The sequence below is a fragment of the Urocampus carinirostris genome, chromosome 10, assembly GCF_059441175.1.
Source record: "Urocampus carinirostris isolate Australia breed hairy pipefish chromosome 10, RoL_Ucar_1.0, whole genome shotgun sequence".
Classification (NCBI taxonomy): domain Eukaryota; kingdom Metazoa; phylum Chordata; class Actinopteri; order Syngnathiformes; family Syngnathidae; genus Urocampus; species Urocampus carinirostris.
The window spans coordinates 21,726,198-21,748,413 of NC_142358.1; the positions used below are offsets into that span (position 1 = coordinate 21,726,198).

Below are 22,216 nucleotides of genomic sequence, written 5' to 3' on the forward strand. Positions count from 1 at the left end.
AAGGCAGAAAAAAATATATACAATGTAGTGCTTGAAGACAGGCCTTAAAATAATAGTACCATGTTTTTAAATGAAAACAAATAATCCAATGTAAAGAATTGCAATAAGATTTACCAGCAAGAGAATCCCCAAAATAAGTCACAAGGTATATATTTTCAGTTTGTGCAAAAACATTTGGCAGCAACAAAAAAATATATATTTGAGAAGGTTACAGAGGTTCTTGGCTGCTTGACTCAGCTTGGTCACCTTGTGAAAGATCCAGGGCAGCAACCCATGTGTCTCCCTCCTTGCCTGCCTTGCAGCCTTCACACATGACTCTTGACGGTCTCTCGCTAAGCAGCTTTTCTGTAAACTCAGAAACAAGCCTATTAATGTCAAGTTGAATTTTTTTTTATATTTTATTCATGTTTTTCATTTTAAAACAGATGGGCTCAGGCATGTAAAAAAAATAAAAACAGAAGAAAAAAACAGCTGCTCCATACTAAAGCGTTTACATGAAATGCCATATAGGCTAAAATAGATCCTTTATGAGCGGAAAATGGGTAGATATTCATCCCCATAGGGAAATTCACATTTCAAACAGCATCCACATGTTGAAAAACAAAGAGATGTAGAATACAAAAAACATGCCAAACATTTAAATAAAGTTCCAAAAAATAGACACTGTAATGAAAATAAAGCACAATATGCCAATGTGAGGTTAGGGTTTAATGTGGGCTTTTACTCCCTCGGGTGGAGTTAGAGAGCCTCATGCCATGAGGGAGTCTGTCAGTGGAATAAGACAGCGACAGCAGTTTGTCACTGAAGCTGCTCTTCTGTCCGGAGATGATGCTGTGTAGTGGATGTAGTCCATGATTGACAGCAGCTTGTTCAGTGCCCCGTCTCTCAGCCACAGTTGTCAAGCTGTCCAGCTCAGTGCCCCCAACAGAGCCCGCCTTCCTCACCAGTTTATTCAGATGAGAGTTATCCTTCTTAGTGCTGCCTCCCCAACCCACTTCTGCATAGAAAAGGGCGCTCGCCACAACAGTTTGATACAACATCTAGAGATGTGGAAAGAGGCCAGCCTTCTGAGGAAGTACAGTCTGCTTTGTCCTTTCCTGCACAGACCTTGTGTTGGCAGTCCAGTCCAGTTTATTGGATACATTTCTTAGTTCAGTCCACCTTAGCTTTGTCCAGGAATGTGAGAAATGGCACCCAGATGGTCTGGAATTTCCTGGTTAAGCCAGTCCTCAGAAATCTCAGTTGTTCCATCTGAATGACCGACAGCATGTCAATCACCCAGTGTGATGGACAATGTCAAGCTTTTTATACACCCAATAGTATTGTTGTCTGGTGCAAATGCTCATGAGTCCTCTTGTAACATATTCTTCACAATCTTTCACTGGTTCTAACATAGCTGGCTAATATCAATTGGTGGGTCCCATTCCTGCTAGATCCTGCGCATCAGTCTGCACTAATTGACTGACTCAATTCTCCCTGGGACTCTCTTACTGAACAGTTACATCTCGTTTTGTTTGGTTGCCTATGGGGACTTTGAATTAAGGGGCTTTTTTTAATGACAAATCTCTTATTAGGCTATTACCAACATCAAGTCGCTGCAAATGTGGGTTATTTTCACTAGGTTTAAAGAGCACCGGTGACTTTGATGTGTCAAATTTCGATGGTACTTAACACTTACCAAGCATAGCTCGAATAACTACATCATGCAGTCCCACTTGAAGCACCTCCTGATTCAGATCACTATCACTAATGAATTTTGCCTGGATAAAGTTGACTATTGTAGTGGCTTTATCATCTTGCATATTTAAGGCACCATGAATGAGGTTGACAAGTGTGGGGATGAGATCAGCACTGTATTTTGTTCCCAAGATCAGTTGCTGGACTACATTGAAGCCAATCAGGGGCAGTCCAATGGCAATGATCGCAGCAAGGCTTTAAGGCTAGGACCTTAGCTTGGCCTTTTGGATGAGAATAAGAGTCCCGGCTCCTAGGCTTTGTAGCGTATTATGAACTGACCGATAACGGAAAATGGATAATGAATAAAGAAGATAGAACAATAACCCTTAGAAGCTCCCATCCCTCCAAGGCCATGCTACCCACAAGCAGGGGAATTTGTTCCACTAAATTAGGGTCACTCTTATTCAAGAGACTCACCGTCACTCCCATCTAACCATCATTCTGGAGGGACTCACTGTTCACAGCGAGCACACAGAGATTATTTTGTCCAATCAGTTCAGCCAGTGGACACAGCCCGTGATCAGCAAGGTAAGTCTTTCACCAACTGTGGTCGAGAATACACATTTGAGCACCTGTGGTGAGTGAACAGTCGAGTTGTTGTTAATGTTGCATTTCCATTTCTTCCCGCTCCCAGCCACTCTTTCATGGGCTGCAGACTCTTGCCTTGCCACGGAGAGACTGACACATTTAGTTTGTACCTGAGTCTTTTGTCCTGGTTGCAACTCGGTCCTGTTGATGGATATGTGGTTGCTGCTTAGTATATTTATATCAGCGGGGGGCTGAACTGAGATGTTTGCTTCTCACCTTCTTAAACACCCTGCCGCTCGGTGCCCTGTATCACCACAGGTAGAACAGTGACTACATGAATGTACTTTTTTTCAATACATGTGAGGCAACCATATTTCTTTGATTTTGGTATGGGTTTGTTTGAAAGTGTTCTTTGCCATTAATCTGCTTACACAGTCCATGATAGCTGATGTATAATGTACTGTACCAGACCTGACCCCATACACGATGTATTCCCTTGCGCTGTAGGAGTGAAACAATGCTATCAGGTGTACTGCGTGCTGGATCTGTGGTAGGGTGGCTAGTGCATCTGCCTGTTGTCTGGTTTTATAGGTAGGGGAATGTTGAGATGATAATGCTTGAAACTCGGTTAGCTTTTTACCTGGTGCTTCGATTATTTCATCATATTCTGTTGATCGTAGATTTTCAGGTTCATTAGCAAGTGTTCCAGCTGAATTACTTTACGTGTTACTCCGTTGAGCTTCTATGCCAAGGAAAAGTAATTATGTGGGTATAAAACCTCATCTTGTAATCCTACACGTGGGTTAACTTTAGTCACTCGCTTTGCAATGAGTTTCGTAATCGCATCTCTTGAACACAGGAAATGTGAAAATCCCAAGTCCTCTAGATAAAGTAATGTTTTTACTGTTTAGGTAAGTACACATGAAGTCCACACAACCTTCCTCTTTGCCTTTAATAAGTTATTGGTGTGGGAATTTTCACCACTTCGTGCCAGTGTGTGAAGACTTCTCATTAACTTTCACCCTAGCCCTTTTATTTCAATGTCTTTCATGTTGTTTTCTTTTAGTTAGCCGTGTCTCGCAGGAATGTAACCTTTAGCGGACAGTGCTGCACTTGTCCACCTGTGGATCCCCTTACACTCTGGTGTCCAGTGGCTGCCTCAGTCTTAAAACGTCCAGTCCAACATGCCCGTCCTGTGATGTCTGCCTAAGGTTCGTGGGTCAGCATCAGCATCGTCTCGCATCCTGAATTATGTTACAGGCCACAGAATGAGTCATTTGGTTTCCTAAGATTGATCCTGTTTAGACGGGGAAAAGAAGAGTCAGAAGTTATGTAGTGCATTTGCAACAGCACCTTGTAGCTTTCTTTTATTCAACAGAATATTGCATATTTTCTATTTGCAATCTCAACTCAATTACTTTGTTGATTTTGGAAATCTAGTTAGTGACTAAACTTTAGGTTGCTTTCAAAAAGGCCCCGCAATACTCAAAAGCTGCTAAGGAGAAACCTCTTTTAGTTGTATGTAGTCTGTGCAGCCCTTTGTGACTTTGTGAGGGCTATTAAAATAAATACATGACTTGCATCAGGTTCATAACAAAGAATGAAACAAAATAAATTTGTATAATAAGGATTACTTTTTCACTGCTTTTAATGAAACCGGATAGTGTTTCATGTGTGTTTTTTCAACATTGGATTAAGTTTTTACAGCTTTGCAATAATACGGCATAACCAAACACAGCCACAAACATTAATACTTGACTAAACATGTTTATGATTACTCTTTTTAGAAAACTCGTCAAATGGTCTTGTCTCTCATACCAACACAAATAATAATACATTTACATGTCAACAATTTAAACCAGGGGTCACCAACCTTTTCAAAGCTTTTTCCCACTGACTGTTACAGAGGGCTCCCATTTTGATATACATTTCCAAAATAACAACTTATGTTGTTACTATGTCATTACCAATTTGTAATTATTAGAAGTTAAGTCCACAAATAAAACATCATGTCTGTTAAAGATCAAAGTTACTATTTTCTGGACCTGTCAACGGGCTACACAGGTGTTAGGGGTCTCACGGGCACCATGTTAGAGGACCGCTTGTTAGGGTCTGGCATATCTTCCACCACCAGAGGGCCCTAAATGGCTTTTTGAACAGGGCACATGTGTGTCCAATTATCACACACCTATGCCCAATCTTCCTGAACCCTTTAGAGTGACATTTTTGTTAATTAAACTTTGTCGGGTCATTTTGAGTTTTTCTGTCATCGTCTGTGTAATTTTCTCTTACATGCCAGATTTGTTTGTTACTTTGTTTGTTTGTTTGTTACGGCTGCTGCTGCACCACCTGAGGCTACAGGTCCGTCACGCCATCGACCCACTGCAATTTGCTTACCAGGAGAAGGTGGGAGTGGAGGATGCTATAGTATACATGTTACACCGATCCCTCTCTCACCTGGATAGGGCGAAGGGGGCTGTGAGGATTACATTTTTGGACTTCTTCAGTGCCTTCAATACCATACAGCCTCTGCTACTGAGTAGGAAACTGACAGAGATGGAAGTTAGCTCACACCTTGTAGAATGGATTACTGACTACCTGACAGGCAGACCCCAGTATGTGAAACAGGGGGGCTGTACATCGGACACTGTGGTTAGCAGCACAGGATCTCCGCAGGGGACCGTTCTCTCTCCGTTCCTATTCACTCTATATACATCGGACTTTAAGTACAACTCTGAGTCCTGCCATGTGCAAAAGTTTGCCGACGACACTGCGATCGTGGGATGTATCAGAGACGGGCAGGAGGAGGAGTACAGGAAATTGATTCAGGACTTTGTCCGATGGAGCGACGCAAACCACCTGCACCTAAACACCACCAAGACCAGAGAGATGGTGGTGGACTTCAGGAGAACCAGAACTCACCCGGTTCCTGTAACCATCAAGGGAAAATGTGTAGAATTTGTCCAGACCTACAAATACCTGGGTGTGCAGCTGGACAACAAACTGGACTGGACTGCCAACACAGAAGCTCTATGTAGGAAAGGGCAAAGCTGACTTTACTTCCTCAGAAGGCTGGCCTCCTTCAACATCTGCAAAAAGCTCCTGAAAATATTCTATGAGACAGTAGTGGCAAGCGCCCTCTTCTACGCGGCAGCGTGTTGGGGAGGCAGCGTCAAGAAGAAGGATGCCTCTCGTCTCAATAAACTGGCTAGGAAAGCGAGCTCTGTTGTGGGCAAAGAGCTGGACAGCCTAACAACAGTAGCTGAAAGACGAGCACTGAAAAAGCTGAGGTCAATCGTGGACAATCCATCGCATCCACTACACAGCATTATCTCCAGACAGAAGAGCAGTTTCAGCGACAGACTGCTGTCACTGTCTTGTACTACGGACAGACTGAAGAGATCTTTTCTTCCTCATGCCATGAGGCTCTTTAACTCCACCCGGCAGAGTAACGGCCCACATTAAACCACACCACCTACATTGGATATTACCGAATCTTACTGCAATATGTATTCTGTGTAGCACTATTTAGTTACTCTATATAACACGCTTGCACGTCACACTGGGTATTTGTATATTGTATTCTTTTGGCTTTATTATTGTACTGTTCTCAGCTCAGGGATGCTGCTGGAAATGTGAATTTCCCTTAGGGGATGAATAAAGTATCTATCTATCTATCAATTTATCTATCTATCTATTATCCCTCACAGTTTCCATTTCCAGTTTAAGTGTTTTTTGATTTCACTTTGTCAAGTTGTTTTGGTTTCTAGTTTCTTGTTTTGGCATCAAGCTGTCAGTTGCTTCCGGCCCACTTATGTTTGGTACTTTGGTCTTGATTTTTGTTATAAATACCGTCCTCTTTTTGAGAACCTACGTGTTCATCATCATTACTATCAAATCATAACATCTAAATTTAAAGTATTCAACAATTTCCCACCAGTGACATATTAAGACGATTATACAAACAATAATAATACCTTATGCACCATGTTGCCTCGGCAGTAATTTTTCAAGGAATCACGGAGTGGAGAAAGAGCCAAGTATTGTTTTCATTAATGTTAATGTTGTTAATGGTTTAGGCATTATAAGACTGACTGCGACTATGGAAAGCATCAGCGCAAAATCAAAGCTAGTTAGATACTTGCCTAATATTTCCTAGTTCTTATCCCCAGTTAAGAAGTAGTCGTGTGTCCTGAGTCTTGACAGAAGGACTTTTGGACATTAACAAGGGGAGCTGGCTCCCGACCTATAAGGAGTAGGTTCCCTTCTCTTGTGATTGGTCAATATCCTTAAGCCCCTCCCTGCCCAATAGATTCCGTGTTAAGTCAAGTCATATTTATTTGTATAGCCCTTAATCACAAGAAGTCTCAAACGGCTGCACAGACTACTGTATATACATCAAAAAGGCTTCTACTTAGCGGCTTTTGAGTATTGCGGGGTCTTTTTGAAATGCAAGCCCCACGAAATGGGGGATTACTGTTATTAAGTTTAGAATTACCTCTCTCAGTAGCCAATTATACTTGACAAACAGAAAGAGATACTCCAGGAGAAGGAGCAATTAACTATCGGGCCGAAGAAGACAGCAACTCGCCTAGCTGGCGAGTGTTAACCACACCAACTGTAAATAAGTGGGGCAAATGTGACCGAGGAATTTATAGTAATAGCGCGCTTTAATTTGGGTGTTTTTGTTTGTAAAATTGTTTTTGTAACACGCTATGCTTGGAGAAAAAAAAAACATTTTCCACAATACCCAGAAATGGAGAAGACCTTCGAGCCCAGAGACAAAATTAACGGAGTGTTCCGAATAAGTGTTAGTTTGCATGTTCTCAAGATTGCACAAGCCAAGAAATATGAGGGATTTTGCTGTTTGACTTCAGATTTATTGAGTATAAACGTTGACTTTCGTTTTATATTTTATCTTTTTTTGTCAATCTGTAAATATTTTGACTAATGTTTCTTGTATTTTGAAGCAATGTGTTTAACTATGAGCTTTCTATAAGATACTTCTTGAATTTCAGTTTTTTGTTTTTTGTTTTTCAGAGATTTTGAGTTGCTTGATTTGAAAGTTGCCTAGTATAAAACAAGATTAAATGAAAGTGAAATATGAACGTTCACCTGAGAGTTAAAAGATAAATGCTATTGTAATTTCGAAAATGAATACATTTTTTTAATCTTTAATCATTTTCCAAGCATTTTCTTTATTCTTTTGTTTATTGTTTTCCCAGCTTTTTGCTTATTTTCTTGCTTTTTTCTCTTTTCCTTTTTCTCTTTTTTAGTTGGTTTTCTGGCTTTTGTTGTTCTCTCATTTCCATTTTTGTCTTGCATTGTGTTTCCCCTACACTACATTTTTACAAATATAATTTACCAATTTAAAAATAATCTGTTATTGCTAATGATTACACAAAGGGAGGATTACAATGTCTTGATTTTGGATGTTCAAATTGTTCATGCAAAGTCAATTGAGTGTAACGCTTGATAAAAAAAAAAAATCCTGATTCTATAGGGAACACCATTTCTTTTCATAATATTGTCCAAACTGATAGGCATACAATTATTCTTAGCATTTAATAGAAATATCGATAAATGCTTTTTTTCTCATTTTCAGTCTCCCTTGCTTGTAGTCTTCTTTGGAATCATTTTGAGTTGCACTAAACAGCACAGCATCATCTAGTGGACAAATATAAAACACTTTCCCTATCAGCGCTAGTTTTGTGAAAAACTCCATTTGGCTCAACCTCAACCGGATCCTAGCTTCAGCGGCCCCAAACTTAATTGAGTTTGAGACCCCTGAGTTAAAGCCAAAATAAACCTTTAATCTCAATCTTATTATCATAGCCAAATTCTACATTCACAAATGAGAATTTACTGCTGCGTTCCTTGCATTCCAATGTGAAGTAAAACAACAAGTCCTATCCATTTATCTTTCCCGGAACCAGGAGGTAGTTAATATGCAAACAGTTTGGTATTTTTATGTAACTCATCTGTTTCCGCCCTGTCATGTTTTTTGATTTTATTTTATTTTTTTTGTTTGTTTGTTGTACAGTTTGGTTGTATTGTTAACACGGCATTGTTATGAATTATTTTGCATGGAAATGTCTCTGCCTTTTTTTTTCAATTTGGAAGAAAGACAATTAAAATAGGAACAAAATCCCATGTTGCCAGGCGCCCCTTGTCAAAACTCTTCTTCATTATAACTATTACAATAAACTGTTGACTTACCAAGGTGGTCTGGGTTTTCACTGTTATTGTCGCCTTGAATTTCTGCAAGCTTCTGCGATTCCATCTGTAATAAAACATATTTCCTATATTGAATTCTAAAATCCCTATTGCTCATAGAGTCCAATGTGCACAACAAAATATTTGTGTTAGTTCATTTCTTGTGGCAGTCTGTGTCGCATGCAAACAAGCATCACGAGATGTAAATTGAAGCTAATTAGAGCTTTCGAGGCACGCTTGCATAACGGATGGGCACGGCATCATGTGATGAACCTCCTTTGTCATCATGGAAAGTGAATCATGTTCTCTTCATCATCACATAAGATGATGTGCCAAAGCACCCCTATACTTATATGAAAGACAGCAATGCTTTCGATTCTTTTACCTCAAAGCTGTGTCGGTGTTTGTTGTATTCCGGTCGCTAATGTTTATCGTGTGATGACTACAGACAGCCAGCATACGGGAAAAATCAACCTCTACCGTCAGTGAACGTAGTCGTAAGATACCAAAGCGACACCTTAAATTGAGTAATTGAGTAAGTAGGCGTCAAAAGCAAAAGAGTCGAAGCAAGAGTTTCGTAGAACACGTTTGTATAATCGTTTGGTTCATTTAGCTAGCAAAGGTCTTTTCTTTCCAGGATATGGAAATGTCATGTTTCACATCAAAAGGTCTACCACCGAATACTGCTCAGGCCGCTGGAACAAGCTACAGCACCAACCCTCAGCCGGTGGCTAGCCAGAACAGGGCTTTTAATGGCTTCATTCCCTTACACAACTGTTACATGCAAGCCAATTCTATGATGGCCTCCAACAGAATGCAATTCGTACCTATGGCTCATCAGACCGTTCAACCACTTCCCCAAAACACAGACACAATTGCTCAGATGTTTGACCAGGTAGGCTTATAATCAGTTTCTTGATTGTTTTAATGCAATGTCATTTTCTTTTAAACTATGAAAATGCATGCGAACTGCGCATACAATCAAAGCTAGTTACACCTAGTTTATTGCAGGGGTCTCCAATGTGGTGCCTATGAATAGCTGAGGCAGACCTGTTCTGAAACTAGCTCACCAGTGCTAGATCATTGTGATTTTTCTCGTAATAATGATTTTTTGAGTGGTTGACTGCGTCTTTTAAACCTTACTTGCAACAATTACCGTAATAATATGGTAAATGCATATAAATCGTTTTGCCTTTTGTGCTAATTAGTAAAAAAAAGTAGCTCTCAACTTGAACAGGGTTGGCGATTCCTGGTTTATTGCACGTGTCACCAGAGAACGACCAAGACAATCTGTTGACAGGACAAGTAGTTTTACAATCATATTTTTGTGTTTGTTTTCATGTGGCGTCCTTGTCTTTGAGATAAAAACTATGAAAACACAAAAACCATGAAAACACATACAAAACTAGGTAAATCTGTATTATTGAATGTGACACCCAAGAATTACCAAGAAAATCTGTTGACAGGCCAACACTAAAATGTGATAAATAGGCAAAGGTAGGTTTACAATCACGGTTTCTTGTTTTTATATAATGTCCTCGTCTTTGAGGAAAAACCATGAAAAAGCAAAACTTATGAAAACATATAACAAAACTAGTTACACTATATTTTGTTGAATCTGACACCCAAGAATTACTGAGAACATCTGTTGACAGGCCATCATAGAAATGCTGATAATTGGAAAAAATACGTTATCTACAGTATAACAGGCCCAACAAGATCACTTTTTAATTAGAACTCTGAATACATATTTTTAGTACAGTATTACATTTAATTGTAATCCAATGTAGTTCAATGGCCCTTATCAAGGAAAATAATTTTGAAGTTGACTGAGTCAATTGAAAATGACTTAGCAAGACATAATAGAAACATATTGTAGTGAATTTAAGGGTTAATAAATTATTTGAATAAATAATCAATTGACGGATCAGTATGAAGACGCTCCTATACTATTTTCATTGGACTCATCGAGCCTTTTTGAGCATCACCTCAGTTTTTAGGTAATTTTTATCAGAAAAACAAATAAGAAATCTCAAATTTATCACATGATCTTAAGTACAGCTACAAGTGAATCTTTTGTCGTCAAGTCATGTTTATTTGTATAGTCTTTCATCACAAGGAGTCTAAAAGGGCTGCACAGACCACAGACTATTGCAAACTACAGACTATTATAACACCACCCCTGATCTAAAACCTACATGAGGGCAAGGAAAAACTCAAAAACCTCAACATGAGGAAAATGAAGAAATCTTGTGACGCGACCGCACATGAGGTAATCCCCCTTCCAGAATGACCAGGCTGCAATGGATGTTGCATTAACAAACAATAAAAATAAAAATAAAATATAAAATAATTAAAGAAAAATATGGAATAAAAAGGATGACCGTGTTGCAATGGTTGTAGCATCAACAAACAATACACAGACATTGTTTAGGGAAATATAAGTAATTCATAAGATACCACTTTTAGAGATTTATAATATTTAAATCTGGACACAAACACTGAAATACTCAAGGAAATGTGTTTAATACTAATCTAACAGAAGGGAATTTGATAACACATGACACTAAATAGAATAACAGGTGACATAGAGATAGATAAGCGCGGGAATCGATCCACGGATGCCTTAACCGCCAGGGTTGTCGGGGCACCATGTCCTTTGGTGTGTCTTGGGCAAGTACAGCCTGGCGGGGCTCATCCCTGCAGACCAGTTTTGGTATTGGGGTGTGCTCCCCCACATGAAATAGATAGTTACCAGTAGCAGGAAAAGTATCTTCATTACTTGGTCGCTGTTGTTAGTATATATGTAAAACGTGTCTTCCAGTTCTTTTAAGACAAGCCAGACCTTACACTGATTGAATCGGTTTTCAAACTTTTTCGGTCATCGGGTTTTGTTAATATGAATCGGTGTTCAAACTTTTTCGGTCAACGGTTTTGTTAATATTAACATAGTTCAATTCACATTGCTTGTGGCTTTCATATTTTATGGGAAAAACAAACTCTGATGAAAATACATTATGTCCTTTGCTTTTCTGACATATTAAAGGATCTTTGTTTGGTAAAAGCCTTTGTGTTTTGTATGAAAATGTCTTCAATTCCTACAATTTATTGAAAGTAATCATATCATAATCGTTTAAGTAGCAGAAAAAAAAACACATAATAAAACAGCAATTAAATCTCATGAGGTTCTTGTTTAAATCTTCTCAATGTTTATATCACTTTTTATAACAATCACAAACTTTTTGTACATATTTCAACGTACGAATTTATTCAGAGCTTGACTCGCTCTGAAAATGCTGGTCTACTGGTGATACCAAGAGCCAAGAAGTGATCCGCAGATTCGAGAGCGTTTTCCATTCAGGCCCCCGGTGCTGTGGAATGCTCTTCCGCCTGAGATTTGATCTGCAACTTCAGTGGAACTGTTTAAATTTAGGCTCAAAACACGCTTCTATTCTATTGCATATGAATAACCTAATTTTTATGTTGACAATATCAATGTATTATTTATTATTGCAACATCCATTGCAGACTGGACATCCAGTAAGGGGATTAACCTCTTGCGCGGTCCCTTCTCAAGGTTTCTTCATTTTCCCCATGTTGAGGTTTTTGACATTTTCCTTGCCCTCATGGAGGATTTAGATCAGGGAATGGTGTAATAGTCTGTGGTTTGCAATAATCTGTGGTCTGTGCAGCCCTTTGAGACTCTTTGCGATTAAGGGCTATACACATAAACATGACTTGATTTGACTCCATATTTTAGGAAAAAATATACCTTATTTTTAATCATTAAAATATTATTTTTGAAGGAACCGTTTAATTTTCCATGACTCTAGTCATTTATACATTAAAATAAATTAATTATATATATGAAAATATACAAAACACAAAGTTTGTGAACTGTGTGATACTAGAGTGTACAGTGTATACATATACATACATACATACATCTATGTAGCTTTACATAGAAAATCCAGTTTACGAGCAGTCCCCTGGGCTACCACTAGAGACCGCTCATGTTAACTCAGCGATTGTGACCGCCCGCCACCAGTTTTGTCCAGTTTGTGCATAAGCCTCCCACCATTAGGCCATCAACCCATCAGTTCAGTGTTTCTCCCGAAGATACTTTGATATTTTAACTTGGGTGAGCCGGTAATCGAACCTTCGGACTCTTGGCTCCAAGATGACTACTCTACTTATTGAGAAAGAAAGCTTTTTCTGTCATTAAAGAAACAAACATCAAGAAGAAGTGGCAACTGGTTGGGCAATAGCTCTCTTCAATGACACTTACCTTGTGAAATCTGCAGCACCCGCACACTTCCGTTACGACAATTCATAATAAACTCACATTTTATTTCGTAAATATTATGTTTATATTTTTACTATATTTGTTTATGTTTAATTACTATTTTAAAGTGAGTATAGTGATCAGGAAAATGTTTATTAGCTAAGTCGTGTTCACTTGGGTGTTTTTGGTAGGTCGGGAACAGGCATATTAGTTTTTAGCTATGCAATATCTAGAAAATCCATCGTTACACAAGAAATTCGAGCTACAAACACAATTCTGGAACAAATTTAGCTCATATCTAGAGGTATAACTCTTACACTATTGATTACCAGTGAAACAGTATGCAAGTAATTAATCTACTGCTATGCTCTTACTATTTTATCTGTTTTTACTTCCAGACAAACTTTGTACCAGAGGTGATGCTACCAAATGGCATGAACATGCGTCCTGTTGGATTACTGTAAGTAATAACCAGTGACACTAGATAAAAGAAAAACTGATTTTATATCACATTTTTACCTCTCCCATGTGAACGGTTTTAGCACAGGTTTTACAGGATTATAGGTCTTTCCTATTCGCACTACTGTGCACCAAATGCATGTTTAGCGCATGAAAAAGGAATAAGGGGATTAGAAACAATGATATGTGCGTTTCTTGCATCTTCCCAAGTAGACATGCAATGCCAACCAAAGGTTGTCCCCACCTATATTGTATTTGTATTTTTGTATACCTCCATCCATCCATTTTCAGCACCGCTTATCATCATAAGGGGCACAGAGGTGCTGGACCCTGTCCCTGCTATTTTCGAGCAGTGGGCAGAGGACACCCTCAACTGGTTGCCAGCCAGTCGCAGTGCACACAAACATACAACTCACTCGCTCATTCACACAATTTGGGGACAATTTGGACCGGCTAATTATATTGACATGCATGCCTCTGGGAATGCTCGAGAAATGTATTTTATTCGTATAGTGAGGTTAATATGTGAAAAAATAAAAGTGTAATTAAAATAAAAAATAAAAAAATAGTCGTAAACCGTAATTCTCATGGAGTGCTGGTTTGTAGAGGTACCTCTGTTCCAATATTCAGGAAAATTTGCTATGCTTCTGTCCCTTATTCAGGAACGGAGAGCTGTTGTATAAAGTTTCAGCTCCAAACTATACTGCTCCTCTGACACCCACAATCCCAAGGATAAAGTAAGATTTTTTTTTTGTATTTGATGTAGGTTTGAAAACCATATGCACAAGTTCTTGTGGCAGATATAATGATTTAATGGTACATTTTTTTTTAGAATTAGCATTATTTATGTTAGAAAATTTAGTGAAATGAGGCACATTTTTGTACAACAAGAAAACATTTGCTCATTTGATTTCCCCCCATATTCAAATATGACTTTTTGATTATCACTTGTAATGTTAGCATTTTTTTCTTCTTCAAATTTTAGGAGGATGAACAAAAGATCGGATCAACCGTATATCAAAAAGCCGCCTAATGCATTTATGTTGTTCATGAAAGAACATCGTCAAGCTGTCAGGCACCACTCTCACTTAAGAAACAGTGCAGATATAAACAAGATCTTAGGAAGAATGGTAAGTCATTATTTGGTGGGGAATTCATATTTGTAAGCTTTGAAATGAAATGAAATCATCTGCATTCATATAGCGCTTTTCAAGTCAATGACTTCCCAAAGCGCTTTACAGTGTGCTTCACATTTCCCAATAGCAGCCTTGTATTGTAGCCATGTAAGGCGCTAACCTGCTTATTGGGGTATTAGGGGTTCAGGGTCTTACCCAAGGACACTTCGACATGTAACACGGACAAGCCGGGATTCGAACTGGGATCCCTTGATCCCAAGACGAGCGCTCTACCTCCTGAGCTACTGCCGCTTTACTTCACAATATTTGTTTTTTGTTTTAAACAAATAGTGGCATTTGCTATCTCAAGAAGAGAAGGCCAAATATTATGAGCTGGCCGACAAAGTGAAGCGACTGCACACCCAGCAACATCCTGACTGGTCATGGAGGCAGAACTATGTAAGTGTGACTGATTGCTATAACCCTACATTTAGCTAATCTTGTTTTTTTTGGGGGGGGTTATTATTTTTGGGGGACCAGGGTAAAAAGGACAACAGTGATCACATTTTAGAGCCAGATGCCAACAGTGTGCAAGGTAAGAAATCTCTATTCATGTTAATTTTTCTTCTCAAAATAGTTACTTATCGTAAATTCTGGACTACTAGCTGCTACTTGTTGCTACATTTCTAACAAACTTCTTTAAAAACGGTGCAGCTTATTCTTTTCGTGGCGGCAAATAGGGAAAACTGCAAGCTGCTCTTTTCCACAGCGCATGAACTCCGAACACAATGCAGCGGTGATGTCTGAAAACTTTTATGACACCTTTCGATTGGAGAATAACTCCCATGTTTTATCTAACATTTCATATCATACAGAACAAGAACAACATATTAAGTTTTATAATAATTTCTTAAATATTTACAACTTACCATATTCAAACGTTTTCACCAACAAATCAAGTCCTCAATTTATACATCTAAATTAAACAGCAGTGGAAGTTACCTAACAAAACTGCTACCCTTCTCTTTCCGTATCATTGGCGTCAATGTCAAGTCACAGACGTTTCCTTCCATCCTTTAGGAACGATGAGTAAATACAATTTGGTCCATTACCATGGTAACCCCTATTAAAACAACACAAAAGACACGCCAGTGTTACAACCTGGTGCAAGTGTCGACAGCATGGTTGCCTTGGCATTGTCGAGAAATCAGGCATGAAAATATAGAATAGAATAGAATAGAATATACCTTTATTGTCATTGTTACAAAATGGGTTAACATATTGTGACAACAAAATTGGGCATGACACTCCAGTTTTACACATTCACAGTGAGGTAAAAAACCCAAGAAGATAAAGGAACAGAGAAGATAAGGTTATAAAACAAGGAGGATAGGGTTATAGTTATAATTTACACAAAATTTACCCAAGAAATGTCGGCATATAGGATGTTACATACAGTTTGATATCGTAGGGTTGTGCAATATGCATTTGGTGCAAAAATAGTCATCATTGTGCAAAAAAAAAAGGTCAACATATGCATTTGGTGCAAAAATAGTCATCATAGTACAAAAAGATAGTCAACATTGTGCAAGGTGAGCAGTAAACATGCAAGATACATAGACATGAGTACCATTTACGTTCGTATGAGGTAGTGTTTTTGCAGGAGTAATTTAGTTTTTTTGGGGTGTATTTTTAGGGTGGTAATGGCTCTGGGGAAGAAACTGTCTCTGAGTCTGTTTGTTTTTGGCCAACAGTATATATCTCTCTCTTGCGCAAAATATGTCATTTTTATGTGGTGAGATATGTGAATTGAGCAGGTCCAAGGAGAACGTGATTTTTTTGGGGTGGTTGTGAGCTTTTGCAAAGGAGGAAGAGCTAGCCATATTGCAACATAGACTTATGCCAGTATGCAGGAACAGGCGCTCCTTGTATGGATGAAAGGCCGTCTCATATGATTTGGCATGCTGTGGTATATATGCGGAAATGATATATCTGTATCCATGACATTTCTATGCTGCAGTATGTTCGAGCTCTTTCTGAGGGAGTGAAACGGGATTTTGAGGTGGTGCGTTTGTATTAAGAACATTGTAGTCCATTTAAAGCGAGTGTGAGTGCCATTGGAAGACACAGGGATGAATCAAACCAAACTTGCATTTCTAGCCAATCAAGAGAGAGAATGGTCAAATGCATGGAACATAGATTAGGTAATAAATCCCGACACACTTTTTAAATTATTTTATGAGTTTATAATTTCAATCACTTGGGAGAGTGACAAGGTTAAAATAGAGACCAAAGAGAGTTACAGTAAGAACGCGCAGACTTGCCCTGGCGGGTGTGGCTTGAAAGTGGAAAGAAGCTTGAATTCATCTGGGCGGCATATTTTGGCTTCACGCTGCTATGGCAAGCCGGATGGAGACATTTGGGATAAATGCACATTAACCTGATCCTCAAATAGACCCTGTGAGAGATCTTATGATGGGATAGTTTTTGCTTGCCAGGCTTGGGTTTGATTCCTAGCCAATGCAAAAAATGTTTTTTTTTGTCACGTCTAATCCAATTGTAAACAATGTTCAATACATCGTTACCAATGACAGACAATTTTTTACGGCATATGGCTTTTAATAGGCAGCACGGCAGCGCAGTGGTTAGCGTGTGTGCGGGACACTTCTGAAGTCAGGAGATCGAACCTCCTGTGTGTAGTTTGCATGTTCTCCCCGTGATTTCGTGGGTTTCTTCAGGGCACTCCGGTTTCCTCCCACATTCCAAAAACATGCATGCCAGGTAATTGGCCCATCCAAATTGTCCCTAGGTGTGAATGAGCATGTGGGTTGTCTGTCTCTGTATGCCCTGCGACTGGCTGGCAACCAGTTCAGGGTGTCCCCTGCCCACTGCCCGATAATAGCTGGGATAGGCTCCAGCACCCCAGCGAACTTACTGAGGATAAGCGGTGCAGATAATAATAGCTTTTAATCAGGTGCGCTCAGTAGTCTCCAATTTACGATATGTTCTAAAATGACATTGTGAAAGAAATAAACCATGTTTTTATACGTTTATCAGCACTGGTGCCAGAGGTTGAGGAGGGAAGTGGACATGCAGAGACAGATTTTGAAGATGACCCTGACTCCCTGTCCTTAAGTTCAACAACGGTACAACTTTCCCTGGAAAAGCGACTCTCGGAAATATACCAAAATCAGCTTCCTGCTGTTAGCCAGAGGATTACGCACTCTCAATCACAATCGCCCAAGCATTCATCGTCAAGGATCCTTCCCGACTGTTGACTTCTTCCTTAAATATCATGAGGATTTTGATGAATTCTTGTGTCTGCCACTGGAAGACAACTGACTTTACCCCAGTGGTCGGCGACCTTTTCTGTACCACGGACCGGTTTATACTGTGACTTTTATTTTCGCCGCTTGGCCCAATACTATCATTCCTAATAAAAATAATAATAATAAGCCAGCATCCACTGTGTAAATACTAGAACACTGGGGATCCACTTGATTTGGGAAAAGGAGTTGGATTTTATCTCATCATCACACGATTCTTTCTCACGCTACCATATTGTACAACGCTATTTTGACTGAACTCTTTTCCATAATGTCCTATTACAACATTGAAGAAAGTGGCATAGTGGGTAAAAAAATAAGGTGATGAGATAATATTGAATGCTTTTTCCATTTTCAACTACAATCTTGGTAATCTTGTGGCTAGGATTCAGCGCTCCCACCTCCCTGATCCGGGCTGTTACAACTCGCAAGCATAGGTTTTCCCACGTATGGAACAATGTGTTACAGAAATAACTTAAATCAGAAAAACATGGGAACCTGATTGTGCTGGAGCAAATAATTGAGTCAACCCAAAGAAACAAAAAAGTAGATGTATTGAATAACAACAGTAGAATACCAGAACGTATACAAAACTCTCAGAACCAGGCCATGGGACTTGTTGAAGTACGCCAAGGAGAATAGCTTGATAAAACGACTAAGAAGGGAATCTACTAAACCACCAAATTAACTTCCTTCCAACACAAGTAAGTCACTAGGTAAACTGTGCAAACAGTTAAGTACAGGGGTGGCTCTCACCTGTTGTGTATGACAAAATAATGTGTGGTATGTATAGAGAGGCCTTTGGCAGAGTAGTCTCAGGACCTGCCCTTACCAACTTACAAGTCTGTAGTAGTGTGCATCTGAGCGATGAAACGGAATAGACTACACGAAAGAGAGAGTAAAAGAGTCAACAGGAGAGAGCGAACAGCAAAAAAAATGGATTATTTTATACCATACTACATGGGAAAAACCTGATAGCTAGTGATTATTGGTTGGTTTCAGGTCTGTGATAATAGTCTGTGCAATAACCTGTGCAGCCCTTTGAGACTCTTTGTGATTAAGGGCTATATAAATAAAAATGACTTGACTTGACTATTCATGGGCAGAACCAGAAAGTGGGATAACCAACGGCAAACCAGGAACAGTGCAGGAAACTGATGACTTGAGATCTGAAAAACAAGAAGCACAAAATGCATGCCATTTGATTCCCGTTGCATTCAATCCTGTGACAATGTGGTCAGTGATGTTTGTCAACTGATCAATTATTGCTCAATTACGGTTATAATACTAAGGTAAAATCTCAGTGTAGCCCACAACTTTGGTTTGGGTTTGATTATGGCACAAAAGGGTGTGTATACACAAATACATTACAAGCAAAAAACTAAGGTAATTTTCTTTTCTTTTTGCGCGGCCCGGTACCATACGACACGGTACCGGTCCGTGGCCCAGCGGTTATCGACCACTGCTATATCCTCAATCTTCCTCTGGCAATCTTTTGATGTTTACAGTAAAAAGCATTCACTTGTTACATGATTAGGAAACATGTTGATGGAATGCAATGTTTATCTCATTTTTGAAGTGCTATAAGCAGGGTTGGTAGGGTTACTTTAAATTGATTACTTTCAATTACTTTTGGATTACTCCAATACCAAATATGCTAATAAAAGACAAAAGAAACTAAATATGAATAAAATTACTAAATTTTGTGCAGGCTTGGGGAGTAACGGAACACATGGAACGGCAAAAATGATGTTGGCAAGCTGTTTGGATTTATTCTCATTTTGTTTCTGTCGCATTTTATGTTAGTTTTGCCGGAGATCAAAGAGATCAAAGCCAGGAGAGAAAGCTTACCATGTGTTGAGTCATAATTTTATTCATATTTAGTGTATTTTGTCTTTTATTAGCATATTTAGTATTGGAGTAATCCAAAAGTAATTGAAAGTAATCAAGTTAAAGTAACCCTACCCAACCCTGGCTATAAGGGACGACAGACGCTGACTTGTATCGCATTACATTAATGCAGTAGCGTCCTTCTGGTTGGACAATTACAAAGCTTCTGTCTTTGCATTTAATGCCAACACAATGTAAACTTATCAAAAAGGAATCTTTCAATTTTGATTTGAAATTTTCAACCAAATGCCATTTTATTGATGTGAATAGCAAAATCGCCTTGATACCGCCTTTGTACTCATTGTTTTATTTCTTTAAATACTTTCTGCTTTTGCAACAAGTAGATCTACTATCTGACCTTCTGTTTATACCTGCTGATTCCGCCTGGGACTGTGAACTTTTATAAGTAATGGCCAAAGAAAAACATGTTAAATGGAATGATGATGTAAGAAAAACTCAACACACTAGTAAATGTATGCTGTACCTGATTGAATACTCATGATTGAACGAGGGGTAGGTACAAATCACGATTTGCAGCGAATTTTACAGCGAACAATTGAGTAACCTCAAGTGTGTTAGCAAAACATGTGTTTTTGGCTGTGTAGTTTTGCTTAAACTACAAAAAATGTTTTGTATACCAACCTAGTTTAGTCAAGGGAGATAAAAAAAGCAGGCTTGGTGAGTCATTGTTCAACGGTGATGAAAAAAGTATGTCACTGTACGCATTGGCTCACATGGCCCGAAGATATTTCTCCAAGATTTTAATAAATATTTTAAAAAAAAATCCCATGGTCTTTGTTATATTTCTTTGTGTCACAGTGTTCCCTGGCCAGTTCACGGTTGTACCTTCGTGTCATGGAACAGTGTCTGAAACTCGTGACAAAAAGTTACCGGAGACCAGGGCAGACAACTCTGAAAAGTTGCCTGCCCAGCCATAAGGTTGCCTGCCCCATTTTTCACAACTTGAAACACAATAAGACGACTAATCGCAAAAAAAACCATTGTTTCAAAGTATTAAGGATTGATAATCAGAATATATAACAGAAAAACACTTTAAAGATAAGTTTATTATAATTCTACTTAGAACATTCATTGCATCGATATGACATCACTGTTTTCCATTTGCCATCAGTATGTACCTGTATTGACTCATCTTCATTCATGCAAGGTTTGCCTTGCGTCGTCTGCTACAAACCTTGTGAACTCCTCTTTCCACGATGCTTTTAATGTACGTTTACGTTTTGTAGCGTCATCAATTTTGTTAGCTTCTTTCGAATCTTTCTTCTGGGGCTGAGGTTTTGTCTTGATTCTTAACTACTTATCCATTTTTCTTGTGTTCTCGGAAAGTCCGGAAGCACAAAGTTATTCGATGCAGGCTTCTGATTGGCTTCAAATTGACAAACGAACCGAAATTCCCAAACCAAACGAAGATTTTGAAATCGAAATAAAGCAAACGTTTGATTTGAAAAAAAATAAATAAAAGAAATAAAAATGAAATATTTTGTTTCTTTCTTGAGAAAGTTGGTGACCACCCGGGCAAAGACGTTGTGTAAGTTGTACGCCCGACATAATGGTGCACGCCCAGGGCGTCCGGGCAGACGTCATTTCAGACACTGCATGGAAGCAGCACTATTCTATTCTACGTATTTTTGCATACGTCACGGAATTTCACCACTTTAAGAGCCCCAGTACACTCAAACCAATTGGAGAACTTCATTCTTTTACCCGGGATTGGAAGAATCCAAATGAATCCTTTACAGTTATTTCGAGTGATCTTATTGAATTGTTTTTATCGTCATTGATATAAAGGTTATAAAGCATTGTATGCAACGAGATTGGACATGGCACTCCAGGGTAAACATTTAGTAAAGTTCTTAATGAGAAAATAAGATTAAAAAGGCTTATCAGGATAAAAAGGCTCCATGCCCTATATATTTTCAACCTAATGCTTAAACACCGGCCTACGGAAAGATCCAAATGCAGGACTCGAGAAGACGTAAAACGGGAAGGTGATCAAACTCCAATATGGGGCGTCTATTCAAGAAACAAATACTTCACTGATAATAAGGAAGAGTGGAACGGGGACTGCAGAGGAGGGCAAAGTTCAGAGAGATTTGAAAGGGAAACCTGAGAAGGGGTTTTGGGGTGGCAAATTTTTTTAAAAGGAAACTTGGGAATACATTTATGAAAATGGTCGGAATGGCAGGTCTTAGGATGAGAGGGAGACTTGAGAAGAACATTTAAGGGGATCTTGGGGTGGTAAAAATTTTGAAAAAACTTGGGAATACTTTTAAGCAGGTGGTTGGAGTGGCAGGTCTTGAGGTGGATGATCTTGAAACGAGGAGGGAAACTAAACAAAATCTTGGAAGAAGCTGGTCGTCTTGGCGAGGTAATGTCTCAGGCAGGAATCAAAATGCATCAGCAACGTGAGGTGGGAACCCAAAATATTTATGGTAGAGGTGGCTATTTCTCTGGTTCAAAGCAACTTGGGACAGAAATTGTTAGGGGGACTGGGAATTAGGGTAATGCGGCCATATCTTGGAGGAGAGAGACTGCAGGCGCCAAACCATGACACCTAACTTATAATAACAGTGCAATCTTTGTGAATGAAAAAGAATAGTGCATCAATATACTTGATGTTTGCAAGCTATCGGTGCAGC

General features: G+C 39.0%; 1 protein-coding gene and 2 long non-coding RNA genes across 4 annotated transcripts; 1 reads left to right on the forward strand and 2 right to left on the reverse strand.

Moving 5' to 3' along the window:
• Positions 1–374: 374 nt before the first annotated feature.
• Positions 375–2,833, reverse strand: LOC148358391 (uncharacterized). Its single transcript, XR_015851497.1, has 2 exons — positions 2,542–2,833; positions 375–2,466 (listed from the first exon to the last, which is right to left on the reverse strand). It is a non-coding gene; the product is annotated as an uncharacterized LOC148358391 (long non-coding RNA).
• A 369-nt stretch (positions 2,834–3,202) lies between these two features.
• Positions 3,203–8,718, reverse strand: LOC148358392 (uncharacterized). Its single transcript, XR_015851496.1, has 2 exons — positions 8,485–8,718; positions 3,203–3,562 (listed from the first exon to the last, which is right to left on the reverse strand). It is a non-coding gene; the product is annotated as an uncharacterized LOC148358392 (long non-coding RNA).
• A 135-nt stretch (positions 8,719–8,853) lies between these two features.
• LOC148358393 (uncharacterized) lies at positions 8,854–17,795 on the forward strand. 2 transcript variants are annotated; one of them, XM_088345443.1, is made up of 8 exons: positions 8,854–9,016; positions 9,119–9,376; positions 13,165–13,226; positions 13,888–13,962; positions 14,211–14,355; positions 14,692–14,799; positions 14,881–14,935; positions 17,398–17,795. In XM_088345443.1, the coding sequence occupies exons 2-8, from the start codon at positions 9,122–9,124 to the stop codon at positions 17,616–17,618; spliced, it is 921 nt and encodes a 306-aa protein (XP_088201569.1). In that variant the 5' UTR covers positions 8,854–9,016; positions 9,119–9,121; the 3' UTR covers positions 17,619–17,795. The 2 variants fall into 2 exon arrangements, with proteins under 2 accessions (XP_088201569.1, XP_088201571.1); XM_088345445.1 differs by having other exon boundaries at positions 8,855–9,016; positions 9,095–9,376.
• The last annotated feature ends 4,421 nt before the right edge of the window (positions 17,796–22,216 follow it).

What these genes read in the sequence shown, in the direction of transcription:
- LOC148358393 (XM_088345443.1), top strand. Translation starts at nt 9,122, where the DNA reads ATGGAAATGTCATGTTTCACATCAAAAGGTCTACCACCGAATACTGCT. An exon ending in ATGCGTCCTGTTGGATTACT is followed by an intron (nt 13,227 to 13,887) that starts GTAAGTAATAAC and finishes TCCCTTATTCAG; the next exon opens with GAACGGAGAGCTGTTGTATA. An exon ending in GGTCATGGAGGCAGAACTAT is followed by an intron (nt 14,800 to 14,880) that starts GTAAGTGTGACT and finishes TTGGGGGACCAG; the next exon opens with GGTAAAAAGGACAACAGTGA.